This window comes from Helobdella robusta (genome assembly GCF_000326865.2).
Source record: "Helobdella robusta unplaced genomic scaffold HELROscaffold_6, whole genome shotgun sequence".
Classification (NCBI taxonomy): domain Eukaryota; kingdom Metazoa; phylum Annelida; class Clitellata; order Rhynchobdellida; family Glossiphoniidae; genus Helobdella; species Helobdella robusta.
The window spans coordinates 5,240,110-5,261,571 of record NW_008705330.1 but is presented as its reverse complement, the minus strand read 5'-3'; the positions used below and the strand labels follow the sequence as shown (position 1 = coordinate 5,261,571).

Here is a 21,462-nt window from a genome sequence, read left to right as displayed (position 1 = left end):
CATCGTCAAACTTGATCAGGTCACCCTCAAGTTTTTTGTTAGCCTGCTCCTTTACTTTCAACTGATGAATGCAATCCTTCAACTGGACATCCAACTTTTTGTTCTGATTCTTTTCATAATTTACATCTCTGCCTGAGTTTTTCAATTGAACTTTCAGTTTTGACACTTCATCTTCTAGCGATTTATTTACTTGTAATAAATTTTCATTTTCTTTCGTCAGATGTTCAGTTTTTTGAGAAAATTCTTTTGATTTTTCATTAAGTTGCGTTTTCAGGTTTGAATAAGATGACTGAAGCTTTTCTGCAGCATCTAGTGCAATGTTTCTTTCCTCTGTTCAAACGAATATCAATCAATATGAGAAAATATTTCTACAATATTAAAGTATTGGTTTGAAGTTAAATAAGAAATATGGCATGAAGTAACAAATTAAAAATAAATTCTATTTATATTTTCATTATAAGATAAATCAAGTTTGACAAAATAATACTCCGTAATATTATATTTTAAAACATTTAAAGCTTTTCTAAGATAACCAAAGTTATTAATTTTCTAAGTTACCTTCAATTTGCTTCATAATTAATCTACCATCTTCTAGATTCTTGAACAGATTTTCGAGTTCCAAGCTTAATTCTTCAATTTTTAAGTTTTGTTGGTCGCACTCCTGCCTGTAAGCTTCAGACTCCAGCTTCTGTTGCTGAAGTTCTTCAATGTAAATGTGGCAGTTGTCCTCCAGAATGTCAGTGGAATCGATCAGACATTTTGATTTTTCTTTGTATTTTTTAATTATTTCTTTTGCTCTGCTCAACTCTGTTGTCAGCTTTTTGTTTTTAAACTTGAAATCCTCATTTTCGATCAACAGCCTCTGATTATCATCATCCTTTTTGAGGTTTTCACTTCTCAGCAGCTTCATATCTTGTCGAAAATCGATGATAGACCATTTCTCATTCATGTTTAATCATTTATAATTGATATTTTGTTCGAATCAAAAAAATTATCTTATTAGTATTTGGCTACCCTACTGACAGATTTGTATCATACAACTGTTGTTTTGAATCATTATATTGACATTGGATTATCTCATCATTGTGATTCAAATCCGTTATGGTATCTTATTTCATAAAAAATAAAACAGAAAGACAAAAATTTACTCCTATTAAACTTAAAGTATTAACTTTTAATAATAATAATAATAACGATAGTTAATCAGCAAGATGCAACACTAACAATTAAATTAAACAAGTTAACATTAAAATCCTAACATATTTGAAAAACCAACTATTTAATTACATAATGAAATTTGTATACATATTCATCATTTTCGTGCATTTGCATGAGAAACTTCACGCACTGCTTTCATGTCTCAACACGTTTGCCTGTTTGCTTGCACACCTTGATCAGCTGATCGTCGTATTTATTGCTACCGGTGTTAACAAAGATATACTACAATTCTCTAGCGTTTAAAAGCGGATCTAGAATGGCTGTTATAAAATGTTTGAAATTTTTCGGTGTTAAGTCTAATATAATAGTTAAGTCCAAATAATATAATAGTTAAGTCCAAATAATATAATAGTTAAGTCCAAATAATATAATAGTTAAGTCCATTGAAATGTCTCACAAACATTTTACTTGAGCTCACAAATGAATTTGAAGCTGCGGACACGCGTAATCAAACCACATTTTTTCAACAATATTATCACCTCCAATGAACGTACTACCCTAATAAGAAAACCACAACTACTCTAACTTCAACAGAACTATTTTTTCCTCCCATAAATGTATTTAGGTACTGAACTTAAATCTTGGCGTATAATGTGGGCACATCTTAAATTTTTTCACATTTTTCGAAAGAATTCATTATTTTGAGGAAATATTTCTACCTATAAACTACGTGTACCCTTAACCTTTATGTAATTTTCAGTTAAAAAGTCACATTTATATCTTCCCACAGGCACAAATTTGCACATGATCATTGCACATGTAGGAATTTAAACGAAGGACTAAATATTTTCAAGCTTGCTTAAATTCTTTAACCAGCTCAGTACTACCCACACGTGTATGATTAATATCATGCAAAAGAATTAATTGTTCTTGGGAATGCTTAATAAATTTCATCCTACCAATGTTAAGTTCCTAATATCTACGAATTTTTTAATCCAATCTTAGACTTTCACAAATATTTGCTGTTTGATTTCGTCCTTTCACGAAAACGGACAGTTTGATTCCGAAACCTACTCTTGCGATTATCTCCAGATTGTGTAGAATTGTTAAATACAATGCGGTTTGAAAACTTCAATTTGATGTTTTAAGCTAAATTAGACCAGATTTTTCGTTACTTAAAATCCATCTGATCGTCTGATTTGTTCCACTTTGAAAATTTCAAAGTAAATAATTGCTTTAAAATAGGTACTTTGTGATATTTATTTTGTGGATCTCTTTTTTTTAAGGTTACCTTTTATTTTGTTTTTTAATTTTTTCTTCGTTATTCATTTAAAACAACAAGTTATTCAACCAGTGAAAATATTTTAATAACTTCCTCATCATTGCCTGACTTCAATTGCACAACAAATATAAACCTTGAAATAAATAAATAAAAATGATTGTCCTGCAATCAATTGTACGAAACATGCTACGGAAATAAAGTGTTAAAAATAGGAAAAATAAGTAGAAATAAGACAATGGAGTTAATGAAAGTTGAAAAAGTTATTTACACTTAAAGATGAAAAAAATTACGTTGATAAAACATTGTATATAAAAAATACTGGAAATATATCAAAATTTACGCAAAATATAATATGAAATTGTCAGAATTAAAATAAAGAACTTTTCAAAAACAAATTAGAAAACTTTCTTTCTAATTAATCAATAAATTAATTAATTAAGTGGTTAATCGAGAAATTATTTCTAATAAGGCGGAGGTGAGGATGAAATAACAAGATCGGGTTGGTTGTTAGGATCAGTGGCTGATGTGTCTTCAATTTTTGTCTCTGAAGATGGCAGAGTTGTTTCATTTTCAATGCTTGCTCCGAAGAAATAAGTTGGCTCTACGAAAACTGATTTTGTCCTTTCCACGTCTGCTTTCATTGCTGGCATCTTGTGCTTCCTGTAACGGTTCAATTATAAATAAAATTTAAATGAAACTATCAATTTGTCTATCTTCGAAAATCCAATTTTTACATTTCGAATATTAAAAAGTGTTAATGCAAAAATTGAAAAGAGATAAAATTTACTTTTTGCATATGACGACGACAATGACGATGGTGACGATGACCACCAACACAACTCCTCCAATGCTACCGCCGATGGCCGCGTACATCACTGCGTTGTTTGGGGGTTTGAAATGTATCAGTTGAATTATTTAGTTCTGGAATTATTTAATGGATCATTTAAAAAAAATAAAATAAGTTTTCTTTTTAAATTTACACCAGTAATTAAGAATTAAAATGATACTAAATGGTTTTTTAACAATAATACTAATTTTTGTAAGGAATGTTTTTGAGTGAAAAAACTGCGACATGTACCTTTGTTATTGTTGATGGCAACGAAGCTTGCATCTGGAACGGTGATGTTGACTTGAGGCAGCGTCGTCGATTGTCCAGGGACGATCGATTTCGTCGGTAATAGAGTTGTTGTAGTTGTCGTCGGCATGAAGTAAGTTGGTTTGAAAATGTAGGTTGCATTTGCTGCAATGTGTGAAGTATTTTTGTAGGTTAGACAACTTCTTCATTAATTAATCTGACAATAGTTTATGATCAGTTCAAAAATTACATTTACTAGCAGGGTAGTGAATTTTAATGGCGTTGATATTTTATTTATATAGATTGATAACTGTGCTGGATAATGAATGACATCTCACTAGATTGACACAAGGAGACTTTTGAAGAAGCACAATCGTCCAGAGACCAGATGTAGGGTTCATTGTTGTCGTTAAGTGGGTTGGTTCTTACAATCGCACACAATTCCTTCTTGTTGTAACTCAGCGAAGTGAATTTGGTGTAGGAGAGAATATCGCCTGAAAAATATTTGAGAGTAATGTCATTACATTTCAATTAACTGTTTAAAAAGTTATTTAGCATCGTCGAGCCGAAATTTTATTAAAGTAATAAATAATATGTAAATATTTTAAAAAGTTAAATCCCGACTAACCAGTTGTCCAACGAAAATTGATCCTGGAAAGACCGATCCAGAACTCAGTGCTGCCATCTTTGACGAAATTATTAAGGACGTTGAAGAGGGCATCGTTGTGGGATTGGGATGTAATTTTTATTAAATTCCCATTCACATTGTTGCACGTCTGTATGGCGTTCAGATAATTTTCATAGCGGCTGCTGATGTAGATGCAGGTGGTGGTGTCCTGGTTGCTGGCGTCCTTGTACGACAACTTGTGCACTTCTTCTTGCGTTGCATTGTCGCAGGTCGGGAAGCTGCTCGAAAGTCCTGTGGTTTCAAGAGTAAGTTTTTGATAAATAATGAATTAAATTTATTGTCGAAGTTTCTAACTATAAATTGAGGTTTAACTTCTTTTGACTTTAACTAAATTACTTAATTTTGTAAGTTAACGTTGAACTAAAATATATAAAATACAGGAACAAATTACGTATAAGATCTATATAAAAAAAAGTTAATTTATAAATTAAAAATGTTAGTTGAAAAATTATAAAATGTAAAAAAATATTTTGAACAAACCGATTTCACAAACAGCCCTCAAACTGGTCATACAGTTGACGTCGCCCCACCCTCCATTCTGGTCCTTCACAATTGTGGCACAGGCCTGATTCTCGGGACTCTCTGATGAACCATTGTTTGGTTGACCGTTCAGCCAGTTTGAATACAAACCTTCAAGTGGAATGTGTCGTTGTGGTTTTATTCTTTGATCTCGTAAAAAAAGGACTTTTATGAAACTATTACTAATTGCACATACATTTGTCTACAACGTCAGGAAAGGATCAAAAGAGCATAATCATTTTATACAAGCCATTGTGATTTTGATTATAACTACTCGATCCAGGCATAGCAATAACTAACCATTCATATTGACTATCCTCTCCGAATTCAGCCCTCCGCAGTTTTCAGTTGAAGACCCGGGACAGGGCATGTCACACTGTGCTCCGTTCTGTGTTTCCACTCCGAACGAGTCTCCGCAATAACATTCCACGGTATTCTAAAAAATAGTTTTTATCATATGTTTGTACAAGAAATATATTTGAAATGAATTTTTCTTTGCTTAGAATGTCTAAATTATCAACCACTTATGAATAAACAAGCAAATTTAATATTAATAAAAATTACTCTTAGTCCGGTATAATTGTATTTGTTGTTTGAGCAGATGGTTGAACATGAAAGAGCGCTGTTGTCTCCGGTTTTTGTTGCCATCAGTCTCGTGTCGTGGTTAGTTGTTGAGACGCTTAAGAAGCAGCCCTGTTCTTTCAGTTCAGAACCTGGTTGTGGTAAGAATTGTTAAATCAATGTTTTACTGAAGGGGAAACTCTTGAAAATGTTGAATGAAAATATTTTGTGTCCATCATATAAATCTTTGAATCCTCATTTATTAACATGAAGAAGAAGACTACTAAAAACTTTAACTTAAGTTTTAACTTTTTTCTTCCAACAGTATCAAGAAAATGTAACATTACAATTGGAATGATTAAAACAGGCTGAGACTACAAAACAAACGCACCATCCGACCATTTCCATGGTGTTTGAAACTGTTTCAGTCCGATCCAGACGTCATCATCTCTGCTGCTTCGAAGAAGTTCCATCACAGCTGCATACTCATCGTCGCTGCCAACTGTCGCCAGCTTCATGTTGTTGTTGTCGCACACGCCGACCGAACTTTCGAAGTTGTTCTTCGTTTTGAAGATTTTGTAACAGACCAGCCCATCTCCTCTCTTCGCTGTTTTATGGCAGTCTGTTATCTCAAACACAGCTGGTTCGAAAAAATATTTGATATAATGAAATTAAAAAAAGTTATTTCGTCAAATGAAACAAAAATTTAGATGAGTAAACAAAATTATGTGGAGACCAAAAAGCAAAAGTTTTACTAACAGATTAACAGATTAATTAATAATGATGATGTTTTTCAAATAGAAAAAAAAACCTCCAACGAAACTAACCGCGTGAAGAAGACAGAAAGAACAAGCAGAATATCACAATATCCCGGATTTGATGAAACATTTTTGTAACAAATTAAATTTAAATTTTTATAAACAAAAAAATGATACAATTATTTTTTTTTACACAAGAATAACTTCAGGACTTAAAACTAAAATGAAGTAAAATTACAATAGGCAGTTGATGGACAATTTGGTTACAAATACTTCGTGATGAATGATTTCAAACATGCCTCTTCCAACATTTTATAAACATTTCATTGACAACTCGAACAACCTATACATTATTTCATGGTAATACAATATACGTTTACAATACTATATTTGAATACTATAACATAATGCGTTATATTATACAATACTAATCTACAACCAAATGCTAGTTGCTAGTGCTCAGTGAACTGTGAACGCGTCATGACGTAAAGTCGTGCAAACAAAAGATTTCATTGAAATTATTATAATAATAATAATAATTTTTCCTCTTATTCACGTTAGTATTAATATTATTATTTTTTCAGAATCATATTTAAGTTTAATTTATAATAGTAATAACAATAAACAATAATTATTATTATTTCTTTTTTATTTATTATTATCATTATTGTTAAGCTTATTGTTGCTATTAGAATTTGTTGACGTTGTAATTGTAATGCTATCGTGAATGAATGCTATAAATAGATTGTCCTGGCAACTGATGAATATTCGTGATTGTTCATTATACGTCATTATTTTTCCGTGTTATTCATCACTACTACGCAACTTCGACCTACTAAGATTTTTGACATTGTTAGACAATGCGTACATTTCAATTGATCAAGTTGAATGAATTCTGGTAAAGGCAGTTTTTTTTATTTCATTCTATATTAGAACGGAATTAACTATTCATTCAGACAAATATTATAGAAAAAATTATTTTTAAAATTTTTTCTACAAATAAACAGATTAAGTCTTAAGCTGTAAAATAAACTTTCCACTGTGTAGCCAATGAGTGAACTACCGACTTATGATAACCTGGTGATATAGCAACGCATCTGAAACAGTCCAACAAGAACTAAAGAATCTAAAAACTTTTACTTTACCGAATGTATTTTGTCATTTACATTCTTTTATTTGTTTCCATTTACTGGGTATTCAAAATTTTAAATCTTTCCTCTCCCAACATTAAATCGCGCTATTTACAACGTAACGTTAGGTAAAAAATAGAACACAATGTTGTTTATTGTTCACCACATTCGCCACACGCAACCATTTAATTAGAATAACTTATAATTATAACTTTATAATAAGAATAATAGCATGCAACTAACTCCTCATACACAATTACACACACAGACGCACTCACACGCACATGACACACACATTTCCTGCTTGAAAATACTTGGGTCTGGTAGTATAATTAATCACGTTTGAATATTTGGTATCAAAAAGGGTCAAAATGATGTGGATGGATGGATGGTAGGATGTCGTCAGATCTGACTTGTGACCTTATTCCCCCCTCTTTTCGAAATCACGGCGAAAAGACAGAATTGTAAGAACATGGACTAGAAATCATGTACACTAGAAATGGTGTTGAACCAAACCTTTTGGGAACGATCTTACCAAATTATACAAAACTAATTTTAATTAACAGAGCCTCATTATTAATCAGTATCATTGAATTATGGAAGGAAATAAAGTGAAGCGTTTGGTCTAAACGTTGGCCTGGAAGTGTTTACGTCATCTATAATGGATGCATGACGTCATTGCTTCTCATGCTGACGTCATTGCTTCTCATGCTGACGTCATGGCTTCTCATGCTTCTAATAGAGCGTACAAGGAGAGAGATGCGATAAGACAATTCTAGTCTATAACTCTATGAGACGTTTTTAAAGACAGAACAAAAATTTAACTAAACAAATCATTTTTGATAGCAGTTCACATTTAGTTCCCTTTAAACTAAGTTTAAAAGTGAAGCACCTCTAAAAGTTCAGCAGATGGCAATTGAATTGAAAATAATGATTTTGCCCATTTCTTTTCTAAGGAGTTTAGAGAATGTCATCTGAGCCGTGGAAGTTTGCCAATTTGAACTATAAAAAGTTAAAAGGTAACGACATTTATTATCTTGATTTTTTTATAAATTGAAATGAAATTACATAATAATAAAATTAAAATATGTTTTATTTTTGACTTTTTGTTTTGTGTACCTTTTCTTTCATTCAATATTCATCCTACCTAATCTAATGCGAGAATATTCTAAATTTTATCATATTAAAAAAAAGATAATAAGTAAATAACATACAAAGATCGAATTTAAAATTGAAATAAATATCTTTTTCCTACTAAATGAATAAGTGGCCAGTTTTATTTAATTAATGCATAGAATAATTTATAATTATTTAAATTATTAAATGATTTAAATTAAATTAAATAACACTGTAGAATACATCAATACAATAAACATCTAATGCTAATGTAGTACATATTATATGTGTGATTCAATATAATTATTATATATATAAGAACTGTTAGTTCATCAAATTTTAGATTTATATTTCATTAATTATTTTTATTTTTAACTGGTTATTAACTTTACTGCATTCAGTCTTTTCAGTTTTTGCCTCCAGTTTTTCCTTTGGGTTAGTTTTGTTGGAAAACTAAAAAAATTAAATTTTAATACATTTATAAATGATTATTTTATATCCACAATTCATTTCATTCATTATTATTAATAAAATTCATCAGAAAAATTTCTAATTTAAGATTTTTTATATGATAATCTTTTAGTTTCTAGTGTAATTTAACCCTTGATACCACAATTAAGTATTGTTAAGAATTCATGTGCCTAACAGTTTTTTAAGGTTGTATGTTCATTTCGGAATATAAATTCTGTATAGATATTTTAATCACATTTATCGTTACTTTGAAATTAAAGCGAAACATTAAATGGTTATTAATCTCAATCAATAATTTAATTTATCATTTTTTAGTTTAGTGTTGATCTATAATGAGCTGATAAGAAGAAAGAAGACAAAAGTTAAAAAGGAATGTGATGATGATGCAGATGATGATTTTGGTACAAATTCTTACATTCAGACTCCACATTATGACGGTGTGTATACAAAATGAACGAATAAATGATTAATTGATTGAATGAATGAATGAATGAATGAATGAATGAATGAATGAATGAATGAATGAATGAATGAATGAATAAATGAATGAATGAATGAATGAATGAATGAATGAATGAATGAATGAATGAATGAATGAATGAATGAATGAATGAACGAATGAATGAATGAATGAATGAATGAACGAATGAACGAAGAAACGAAGGAACGAATGAACGAATGAACGAACGAACGAACGAACAAATGAACGAACGAATGAATGTGTTTTTTCTACCATGTATATGCTGAATTGTAAACCGTCTTTATTATTACAGAAACATAAATTTAATTGAATTATATGCGACTAATAAACATTTTGTTTTTTCATTATATTCTGTAATTATAACATAACATAACAACATAGCTAAGTTTAAAGTGGTTTCGTAGACCAACATCTGTGTGAGAGCCACTACAAACTAAATGTCCTAGTATCCTAGCTCTCCTAGCTTGATTTTAAAATTGTTGATTAAATCCATTGGGACAATTTTATCGCTCAGCTCGTTCCGGGCGTTTACCACCCTGCTGCTGAAGAAACTTTGCTTTATTGGATTTTCTGTTTTTTTGGCAGCTGGGAAAATGCTGAAAACTGCTTACTGCATCATTCCAAGTGATAAAACTATTGTGCCACATGCACAGCGCATGATGTACACAGTGGCGCATTGCAATTCGTTAGACTGTATTGTATGCGTAATGAGTTGTGACTTAAAACATTAGCCATTCAATCAAATAAGTAATAACTAACTCTCTTCTGTGTTATTTAAAAATCTAAAGAAACCTGCCAACCAAAAAGTATTAATAGGTAGGTAAGGTATCAAATGTGCGATTGTTTGTATCTGCGACCTTTTAATCCTTTCCTTTTTTCTAGTTGAAAGAACTTAATGAACGGTGTTTCTTCTTTTCCAGTTGTTAACTTATCGGATCTCCTTTGCATCTTCTCCTTTCTAGTGTTGTTATTTCGAATTCTTTCAGTCTATCCTTATACTCAAGTTTTCCAACTCTTTCGATCATCTTTGTAGCTTTACGCTCTATCCGTTCAAGAATGTCTTTGTCCTTTTGTATATCTGGACTCCAAACCTGTGAACAATACTCGAGATGAGGGCCAACTAATGTTTGATACAAGTTTATAATGATTGACTTCTCTCCGCTCACCGCCGTTCTTCTAATACCTCCAAGTATTTGATTTGCTTTGATTGCTGCCTAAGTACATTGTCTTAATGTTTTCGTGCTTTTATGAATTGTGATTCCGGGGTCATTTTCTTCTTCTGTAGATGGAAGGTCCTTACTGATTATTACTATAAAGATGTTTAATTCTTCTGAATAACATTTAAAAATCATAAAAATACGAATTATAGTTTTGATGATCTTAAAAATTCTTTATATTGTTTGATATTTAAAAAAAAAATTACAGACACAAGTATAGATGTACATTCAATGAGGCATTACATCAGAGGCATGTCTCCTGAACGTTTTGCATTTTTTAATATTTAATTTCGTTGATATTTCAAATATTACAAATCATTTTTTGTCTTGAAGTTATCTCTATAAAAATCATAATTAAATTTACATTTCTTTAAAATTTAATTTAAATTCATTTAAATTTATATTAATAAATTATATTTATATTTATATTATTTATAATGCATGTACTTTATTATTTACTGTATTTAAATTTAAAATTTTTTAATTCATTTTTATTCAGAACTTAGAAACTTGACCTCAGTCTTTGAAATGCTGCCGTTGAGGTTGCTACTGAAATGCACCAGGTCGAAAGATTGTGATGTGAGAGAGAGAGCTTTGAGAATTATTCATGAGCATCAATATCATCAGGGTAAGTTAGGTGGAATAAATTATGATAATGAGGTTGGAATAAATTTTGATGATGAGGTTGGTATAAATTATGATAATGAGGTTGGAATGAATTATGATAATGAGTTTGGAATGAATTATGATAATGAGGTTGGAATAAACTATGATAATGAGGTTGGAATCAATTATGATAATGAGGTTGGAATCAATTATGATAATGAGGTTGGAATCAATTATGATAATGAGGTTGGAATTTTTATGATCGTGGTGGTGTGGATGATGTTTACGATGACAACGCCAATGCAGCAGAAGTCTGTAGGAAAGGCTTTTTAGGATAATTCAACAGACAAATCATTACTCTTGGCTCTTTGCTTTTTATGATCATGCAATTGTTGGGTTTTGGATATTATCGTGTTAAAACTTGCCAACCCAAATTTTATACTAAATATCCTTTCAAACTTAAAGTTGTTTCCTAAAAAAATTTAATTTACAGTACTTTTTATTTTCCTGAAATAGCTTAAAACTGAACGTTAGTTAACGAACACGTTTGCTAGCTTTTTTGCAAGTGTATTGAAGAAATTTCTGACTCTATCAAAATATCATCACAGATATAATAATAATAATAATAATAAAAATAATAATAATAAGAATCATAATAATAATAAATAAAGATGATGTAAATAAAAGCAATAAAAATAATAATAATAAAAATAATAATAATAGTAATAGGAAATATTTTTAGAACGATAACATTTGAAAATTAAAAACTTAAGGTTGAAATAATTTTTCAGAAAGTATTATAATTATTTTCTTTTGTAGAAATTACTTAATTTAATGTCCACATAGTTTCAGATAGGCAGATGATAGCCCAGTCTTTAGATGCGCAGTCAGTGTTGAAGTTGTGTACTATGAAGTCGTTTGATGCCAGATGTATCATTAAGCCACCACCATTGCCTACCTTTCAAGTTTATATACACATATATTTTTCAAAATTATTATTTTAATAATAATAATTTTATTGTTGTTAATTATAAAATTATTATTGATTATAACGAAATAAATATTGATATTATTATTGTTATTGATGATGATATATATTATATATTTATTCGGGGGAATTTTTCATTGAATTGGCTGATTGGCGGGGATCTCTTGGCATTCGAATCCAGTCAGTGCAACACCATGACCAAACGCCTAAACCATTACACCATGGCGTGTAGTGTTTATGATAATGCTTACGTTTTTTTTGCGTTTTTTAAATTTCCGCTTACAGACTTCATTGGAAGAACATCTAACTAGTCTGCTGGACGGTTTGACGAATCAGAATCAAGTGCATGGTAGTGGTTATTTCGTTTTTTCATATTTATTTATTTATTTATTATTTAGTTTTTTATTTATTCATCATTATCTTAGTTCCATCAACATTCATATCCTTGCGACCATAACAATTGGGCCATTATTTTCACCATCACCGTCACCATGTCTGTTTAAATTTCTATGGCTGCCACTGTCGTCACACTCCCAGCAAAGAAGAACAAGGACCTGATCAGACCTCATTTGGAGTTGGCCAGGAAGAAGAAAATCAACGTTTCATCACATGTTGATAAGGTTAAGACGCTGATTGGCTGTGTAAGTATCTTCTTGCACCTTCTTGCTGCATGAATGTTATTCGTGGCTTAAAGTTAATGTGCAACTGCGTAAGTTGACTTATTTATGATTGTAAAATGAAAAAGTATTGTCTCACGTCATTGTCAGCGCGTGATCTTCTATATTTGTATTTGTATGCTTGTACTGATGTGTTTTTTCTATACATATTTAACATGTTCATGGAATTGAATAATATAAATGTTTTGTCAGTTTAACAACAACAACGACAACATACAAACAATAATAATAATAATAATGGTGGTGGTGGTGGTAATGTTGAAGATGATGACGACGACGAAGTTAATGATAACGTTACTGATGAACATTTGAAGACGGTGACATTGGGCTTCGAATCGTTCGACGAATCCTCCCTGAATGTTTCGAACACGACGAGGAATGTGCAGTCGTTCGTTGTTGCGCACCTGCTGCTTGCCTTACTAAAGTGTTCCGAGGTCCGCATCTGTCGCTTGCTGCTGTCGTCGTTGGTGGTGGCTTGTCGTTTTGTCTTTGTCGCGTGAGGGAATAGTATTGTGGGAGAATTGAATTGTGGGAATTAGAATTGTCGTTGGGGGAATTGTTTTTTCTGTGCTTTTTTCGTTGGTTCGTTTTTGGTCTGTTGTTGCAAATGTTTTTCATTTTTTTTTTGTGGTGTACTTTTTGTTGTTTTTGTTGCTGATAAATGTTGATGTTTTTTAGTTCATTGTTTACATCTCATGAAATCATAATTTCTTACTTTTATATTTCATTAATTGTTTTTTAATTTTTTTTTTCATATTTTTATCCAACCAATTTTTCAGTCGAAAGATAACGTCAGCGATCTTTTCAGCACGAAGTACAGCATCGACGGTGGCTTATTAGTTTTACTGCGTAGGATCTACGAGACCTATCCCAGCGATGTATCGATAGTCCTCGATGTTGCCAGATTGTTGAACAATGTTGTCACCAGCGTTGATCAGAACGTTGAGATGGTGCAGATGCTGTTTGACTGTGGCTGGCTGTACATTTTATCTGGATGGCTGCACGCGACTGATAACATCAGCACCAACAATAACATCATCGATCCCAACAACATCAACAACAACACACCAAACAACAAAAGCAACACTAATAACAGCGTAAATAGCAATCATAAATATAACATAGCTCAAGTTCAATTTCATGGCATGCTCAACTTATTTGCCACAAAGATACTTCATAACACTCACGTACTGTATCTACATGGCTACAACAATTTAAATACTTTAAATGATATTAGTAAGAATACTTTTAGTAAAGTTGATGGCAACAGTAAAACTACCACATTTCCAACTAATTTTATCACTAACAATGTAAGTCGAAGCAGCAGTATTAGCGTTGGTCTTGGTAATAAAGTCAGTATTAAGAAGCAGAGTATTGTTAGTAGTAATAATACTAAAAGTGCTACGGGCAACGAAAATCTTGTGATGTATGATAATCACGTTCATATCCTCTATCCAACATATCAGAAAAGGTTGTTGACGTTGTTGTAATGGTTGTTGGTGGCGTATTGGTTGTTGATGTAATGGTTGTTGGTGTGATGGTTGTTGGTGTGATGGTTGTTGATGAAATGTTTTTTGATGTAATGGTTTTTTGGCGTAATGGTTGTTGATGTAATGATTGTTGATGTAATGTTTGTTGATGTAATGTTTGTTGATGTAATGGTTGCTGGTGTGATGGTTGTTGATGTAATGGTTGTTGTTGCAATGATTGTTGATGTAATGGTCGTTGCTGCTGTGATGGCTGTTTGTTGTTGTGATAGTTGCTGTAGTTTTGCAAATTCTAAGTAACGACAACAACAATAATAACAATGGAGACATCTTTTATTTATCACCCGTCAAAATTTGTAATGAATCGTGCGATAGAAAGAAATGTATAATAAAACCAATAATAATAATAATAATAACAACAACAAAAACAATAATAATAATAATAAAATAATAATAATAATAATAATAAATGTTTTTATTCGTAAATTAGCGACGCCACAAGCCTGGATGTGGTTTTCCTCCATGGTTTGCTGGGCAGCCCTATGAGGACATGGAGACAGAACAATAACAATAATAATAATAACAATAATAATATTAACATTAACAACAACAACCATAACAAGACTAACAATAATATTAACAACAACAACAACAACAATAATAATATTAATAATAATATTAGTAATAATAATAATGATAATAGTAACAAAAATAACAATACTATTAGTAATAATAACGCAGTTGTTATTGATCGCAACATTAATAATAATAATAACGGTAGCAATGTACCTACCTGTACTGTTACTACAACTAATAATAATAATAATAGTTATAATAATAATAATTATAATAATAAGAATACAAATGATTGTAATAAGAATAATAATACAAATAATCATATTAGGAAAGCTACAACTTATACTGATATCTCTAGCGGTAATAATAATCAGCTTAACAATACTATTTCTTCTTCAAGTAATAATACCGTTAATAAACAGATGAATAAAAATACTCCTACTACTACTACTACTACTACTGCTGCTACCGCTGCTACTACTACTACTATTAATAATAATAATAACAATCATAATAATAATGACGTTTGTGTGAGCGAAAATGGTGATAAACTAACCAACTGCTGGCCCAGAGTAGTTTCTTTTTTAATTTACTTGAAAAAAATGAATGGATGGATGGATGGATGAATGGATGGATAGATGATTGACATATTTTGGTGACAGGATTGGCTGGCGGCCGACCAATCAGATTTGAGGATTCTGTCCGTTGACTACGACACCCAGCTCACTCATTGGATGTCTAATAATAGATTTGAAAGGTTTTTTTTTTCATATCGTGATAGAACAGGGGTGGGCAAACCACGGCCATATGGCTCTCGAAGCAAGATATTTTATGCGTTAGTCAGACATTATGACCAAAAAAGGAACCACAAATTCTTAAAAAAATTCTTCCCCGGGTCGAAAAAATTTGCTATTTAAGTACATATGCGGCCCTTCAAAGGTCGAATAGTTCCCAATGCGGTCCTCACGGCAAAATGTTTGTTCACTCCTGTGATAGAAGATACAATAATGTTTTCACTTGATGTATAATGTTTATACTTTTAAAAATGCTGAATAAATAATTAGTAAATGTAAATAATGAATAAATAAATTAATGGATAAATGAATGAATAAGCGAACGAATGAATGAATGAATGAACGAATGAATGTAGGAATTAAAGAATGTAGGAATTAATTAATGAATATTATTTGATGAAAAAATGAATAATAATTAAACAGGAAAACGCTGAAGGAGCAGAGTTTATTGCTGTTGGACTCTCTGGTCAGAGCTGGTGTTGGTGCCAGACCATTCGTTCTAGTTGGTCATTCTATGGGAGGTCAGTGTGTTGGCCATCACCTTGATGGTGATGATGATGGTGATGATGAAGATTATGATGAAGAGGATAATGAAGTTGGTGAAGAGGATGATGAAGAGGATAATGAAGTTGGTGAAGATGATGATGAAGAATATGATGATTGTGACAAATAATGTAATAAGTATACAGGTGAAGAGGACGAAGATAACGACGATTGCATGTAATAAATGCACGCCGTCCATTAAATATACACAAATTAAATGAATCTTGTATAAAAGTGTATAAATCTTGAAACTAACTGATTTAAATTAAAATTTGTAGATCTACGTCTCTGGCTATATTCTTGATGTTTATTGCGTTTTAGGCTAAAGTTTATTTTGCCAACTTTAGTGTTTCTAATCATTCGTGTTTTTTGACGAAGGCCTCATAGCGAAGCAGATGTTAATTGAAGCTAACGAAAGAAATTATAAAGATTTTGTTGACAATATCAGTGGTATGTTGGTTTGCTTGTTTACACACGTACACACGCACGTAAACACACATATGCACACACGTACACACACACGTACACACACATATATACGCACGTACATCAACACAGGCCTGGTGTTCTTCAGCGTGCCACACAAAGGCTCCTCCCTTGCCACCTACAGTCGAAGCGCCTCTTACATCCTACACCCCACGGATGAAATTTTGCAGCTTGTTGAAGGTTCTTGGGACGTGCTCCGATGTCTTTGAATTGTTTCAAATACATGGATAGATTATGTCTGATGTTTTATAAAAATCGTTGACTATCTTGGGCAGATGGACAGTTGTGTATCCTAATAGAGCATTTAAAACCTGTATTAAACCCTTATAGTTTGGATCTTCGGAGACATTTAAAAGACATTTTTTACAAAAGTCAGTTGAGTTTGGACGGCGAACTCAACTGAGCTCACTCGACAGGAAAACTATTTTGCGTTGCTAATGTTTGCAGACATGATTCGAATGTTGTCCGCGCGAAAATCGAAGCTCGCATGCACCTTATGAGTATGATCCAGTGCTTAATTGCGCAATGTTCATACGCAAAAACCTGTTGCGCCTCTTTGGATATGCGCTGAAAATTTATTTGCAGTTGAAATTGAAAAAATAGCAAAATTTTAAAAATTCGTAATTTTAGGATCAGGATTGTTGGAAGATATGCACAACAAGTTCACTCAACTGGTCGTCAGTCGGCAGATCAAACTGCTCAGTTTCACGGAAGGAGAGGTCACGAACCTGCCGTTCAAAATGAAGGCCAAGATTGTATCTGAAGTTTCGAGCGGTTGGTCGTGATGATAAGTTGGTCATTCGATTGGTTGACTGATTGATAAGCTCGTCATTCGATTGGTTGACTGATTGATAAGTTGGTCATTCGATTGGTTGACTGATTGATAAGCTGGTCATTCGATTGGTTGACTGATTGATAAGTTGGTCATTCGATTGGTTGACTGATTGATAAGCTGGTCATTCGATTGGTTGACTGATTGATAAGTTGGTCATTCGATTGGTTGACTGATTGATAAGTTGGTCATTCGATTGGTTGTTTGATTGGTCGATGGACTGTTTAATGATGCATCCTATTTCGCTTTTTCATTCAAGAATTTTTTCTTGAATTTTTTAATATCTATTCCATGTTTCCTTGAACATTCAGATCCAGGTCTTGGAGAGTTCTACATAATGAAGGATTTGAACCACATCAACATTTGCAAGCCGGCCAGCAAAAAATCACAGATATACATAAGAACCAGAGAGTTCATCAGATCTTGCGCTTATAAAGATAAAGCAATCTAATCGAAATTGAACACTATTTAATATTTTCACGTTTCAATAGTTCCATATTTTGTATAATTTATTTATTTTGAATTGCTTTTAATTGTATCAATATAAATTGTGCAATATCATTATGAGCTTTGAAAATGTAATTGATGAAGTAAATAGCCACTAAATACGCTGTCACACTCCTCCTCCTTTGCCTCACTGACTCTATTTTGAATAAAAATTTCATACATATTGTTTGTGATTTCCAACGCAAGATGCATGTAGAAGGTTCATCGGGTAGTTTATTACATTTGTTAAAATTTTGTGTCTTTCAAATAAGTTATTTTATTTATTAAAAGTAAAACTAACCTATCTGTTTATTAATTAGGTTACCAAAAATTCTTATGACGAGAAACACGTGTGTGTGTGTGTTGTATTTGTGTGTGTGTGTGTGTGCGTGTACAAATACGTAAATGGTTTCATTACGTGACGAATTAATTATATGATATAAAAAAAATATCTTGAAATTATCATTTACAGACCAGACTCGTCTTTTGTCCACAATCACGAAAGTCCATCGCATCGTACCGACCGCAACATTCGACTCAGCCGACAAAATTTTAATAATAAATTAATATTAAATAATTTTTAATTTATTTAATTTAATAATATAATATAATAAATAATTTTTAATTTATATAATTTTAAATAAATTTTTAATAATAAAATTCACAATTAACTTCTTTTAACTTTTTATTTCGTTTTCTTCAACAATTGCTTGGAGGTTTTTAAAGAAAATACGAGTTAACGCAAGAAACTCTGTTCTAATCTTTCCCTAAGTTTCATATTTCCATAACTGGTAAATGTAACAGTGAAATATTGAAAAGTTATTAAGTGACGCAAACAACCTCTTGTGTGTGGTAACTCAATGATTTCGCGCGCGCACACACACACACACACCACACACACACACACGTACGGGTTGCTTGTTGTGGTTGGTGCCGCCTCAAACTCATAACGTTGGCATAAATAAACATATTTATTATTTAATAATAGTCAAGATATACAAAAGGATTAAAAACATGGATGACTTTTTTATCACTCTTAAAAAATCAGAATCTGACAGATTATGAAGTGACATCAAGCCCATTAGAAAATTGTGGAATAATATTTGCATACTGTGGTCACGAAGTTCTGTGTTTTTAGACGGAATGAAAATTTAATGAAGATAACGATGAAATCTTGATGGAATAGCGATGAAATGGTGGAATGAGGTAAATGCAATTGAAGCAATTTAGTTAGAAAATAACTGCACGTATAACAAGCTTGCATAATTTCTTAATTTTAATTTGAATAAAAATTTACGTTTATAACTCGAAAAAACTAGATGATGCATGCACGGTGAATGAATGAACAGCTGAAAGATGGAGAGAAAAAAGTAGATGAAAAAAGTGGGACAAGATTAAAGCTGGAAAAATTAAATGTTTTGGAAATTCCCACTTTAACGCCTACCAACGCTTCTAACTATAGAACTGTGTCAACCAATGGCAGTGAAGACTGAACGACTGCTGGTTGATAGAATTTTTAACGATTTACGTTAATGGTTTTATGGATGGCAGAAACTTTTTTTAAATTTCATTAGTTTAATTAATTATCGTAAAAATTATTCCGCTATACGCAATAATTGAATTGTTTAATTCATCAGAGGGAGAGAGCGAGAGAGTGAATGAAAGACTGACATATCAATCATAACACGCTTAAACTCATCTAATTGAATTAGCAAACAGAGGTTTTTAATATGTTATTCTATTACACACGCAAACACTACGCACACCAGACATACAGACGCAACACGCACACACTTGAATATGAAAACACATACAAATGTATACACGTACGTACGTATACATGTACCTCTTTAAACAAGACAAGTTTAAACAAACCTCTCGGCAGAAGAAAAATTAGACTTGAAATTCAGTTAACTAAGTAAATAACTTCTAAGCGTTTTTTTTCCGATTAACTTCATTTAATATCGATCACTTTTGTCTGCAGAAGTCTTATTCGACGATGATGATGACCACATAAAAGGAAACTTTGATCCTTGACCTTTGAACTTTGAACCTCACAGAAGTGTCAATCAAAGAAGTGTCCTGACAATCCTGTCATTTACTTTGAAGTGCAAACAAACTCATCCGTCTAACGGCCTGTGGAGTAATTTGAAATAAAATACGAAAATATTTTATTATATACAAAGAGGATGTAATCGTTGTAAGATGCCTGGCTAACTCTTTTCTAATGCCAAAACACATAAAATGTTTGACGTGTTAATTTGCGTGTATTTACATGTGTTGTTTGTTTGTCAGCTGTTGGTTTAATCTCTTGAGAAATTCTAGAGAAGGAATTGCGAAAAAAATTTACTCTTCAGAAATTTCCCCCCAAAAAAACGTAATAAAAATTATGGCGGACACAACGTACATATGAATGAACCCAGACCAAGCTTGGCGGATCTTCATGGATTTGAATCCGACCACTATAGCGTGCACACTCAGCCCTAGTGAACAGGCGAATGTATGCAACATATTATGTATATAACATAATAATAAATTAAATTATTTCTATGAAAATTATAGTTAATTATATTAATAATTAATCGTGTCAAAATGAAATTAGCATAGTTTTACAATGACGTGGGACATGCAACTATTCTTTAAAAATCACATAGCAATTATTTTTAATTACATATATTATTTACATATTTTTAATTACATATATTATTTACATATTTTAATTACATATATTATGCCTCATTATATTAAATTACATTGTATTACATTACATTTCATTACAGTACCTTAAATTACATTATAGTATTAACTATAACTATAATAATAATACTATTCTTACTAATAAATATTATTATTATCCTCAACAAATCATCAATATCATTTTCCTCATCATTATCACCTTTCTTATCGGTAACAATTTATTCCTCTTGCATCAATAAATAAACATTCCGCTCATCATCATCACCTTTCATCTTCATCATCGTCATTATCATCGTCTTCATCATCATCATTATCACCACCATCGTCATCATCACATCATTATCACCACCATCGTCATCATCACATCATTATCACCACCATCGTTATTATCATCACCATCATCGTCATCGTCATCACCACCAACGTCATCAATCATCACCATCATCGTCATCATCCCAACCATCATCATAAAAATACGTTAGTAAACAAAAATATAAACACTGTCAAAATGTGTGTTAGAACCTGCCCACACATGTAGCCATATGTTTACTCATTTTAGTATACATTCATTCGTTCTTTCATTCATTCAGTCATACATTCATTCGCTTATTCATTCATTTATCTATTCAATATTTCATTCTAATTGTTCAATCGTTCGTTCGTTCGTTCTTTTGTACGATTTTTATTCTTTCATTCATCTAATCATTCACTCACCTATTCACGCAATATTTTGCTCATAAACTTCATTAAATCATTGATTGGCTGATTGGTTGATTGATTGAATGATTGATTCAAAGATTAAATGATTGATTACTTAATTAATTAATATCCAAA

The 21,462-nt window shown here is 31.6% G+C and overlaps 2 protein-coding genes across 2 annotated transcripts; one reads left to right on the top strand and one right to left on the bottom strand.

Moving 5' to 3' along the window:
- Positions 1 to 2,503: 2,503 nt before the first annotated feature.
- HELRODRAFT_189456 (hypothetical protein) lies at positions 2,504 to 6,171 on the bottom strand (the record flags this gene model as incomplete). Its single annotated transcript, XM_009029429.1, has 10 exons — positions 2,504 to 3,100; positions 3,228 to 3,315; positions 3,519 to 3,680; positions 3,854 to 4,009; positions 4,144 to 4,434; positions 4,684 to 4,833; positions 5,023 to 5,158; positions 5,287 to 5,435; positions 5,675 to 5,923; positions 6,111 to 6,171. The coding sequence occupies 10 exons, from the start codon at positions 6,169 to 6,171 to the stop codon at positions 2,902 to 2,904; spliced, it is 1,641 nt and encodes a 546-aa protein (XP_009027677.1). The 3' UTR covers positions 2,504 to 2,901.
- Positions 6,172 to 14,935: 8,764 nt separating this feature from the next.
- Positions 14,936 to 18,231, top strand: HELRODRAFT_95781 (hypothetical protein). Its single transcript, XM_009029428.1, has 7 exons — positions 14,936 to 15,362; positions 15,453 to 15,547; positions 16,008 to 16,105; positions 16,506 to 16,577; positions 16,686 to 16,793; positions 17,244 to 17,387; positions 17,757 to 18,231. The coding sequence occupies exons 1-7, from the start codon at positions 15,213 to 15,215 to the stop codon at positions 17,894 to 17,896; spliced, it is 807 nt and encodes a 268-aa protein (XP_009027676.1). The 5' UTR covers positions 14,936 to 15,212; the 3' UTR covers positions 17,897 to 18,231.
- The last annotated feature ends 3,231 nt before the right edge of the window (positions 18,232 to 21,462 follow it).

Excerpts from the sequence above, each read along its gene's own strand:
- HELRODRAFT_95781 (XM_009029428.1), top strand. The coding sequence starts at position 15,213 with ATGAATAAAAATACTCCTACTACTACTACTACTACTACTGCTGCTACC. Across the intron at positions 15,363-15,452 it reads TAACCAACTGCTGGCCCAGA|GATTGGCTGGCGGCCGACCA; the intron begins GTAGTTTCTTTT and ends TTTTGGTGACAG. Across the intron at positions 16,794-17,243 it reads AATTTTGCAGCTTGTTGAAG|GATCAGGATTGTTGGAAGAT; the intron begins GTTCTTGGGACG and ends TCGTAATTTTAG.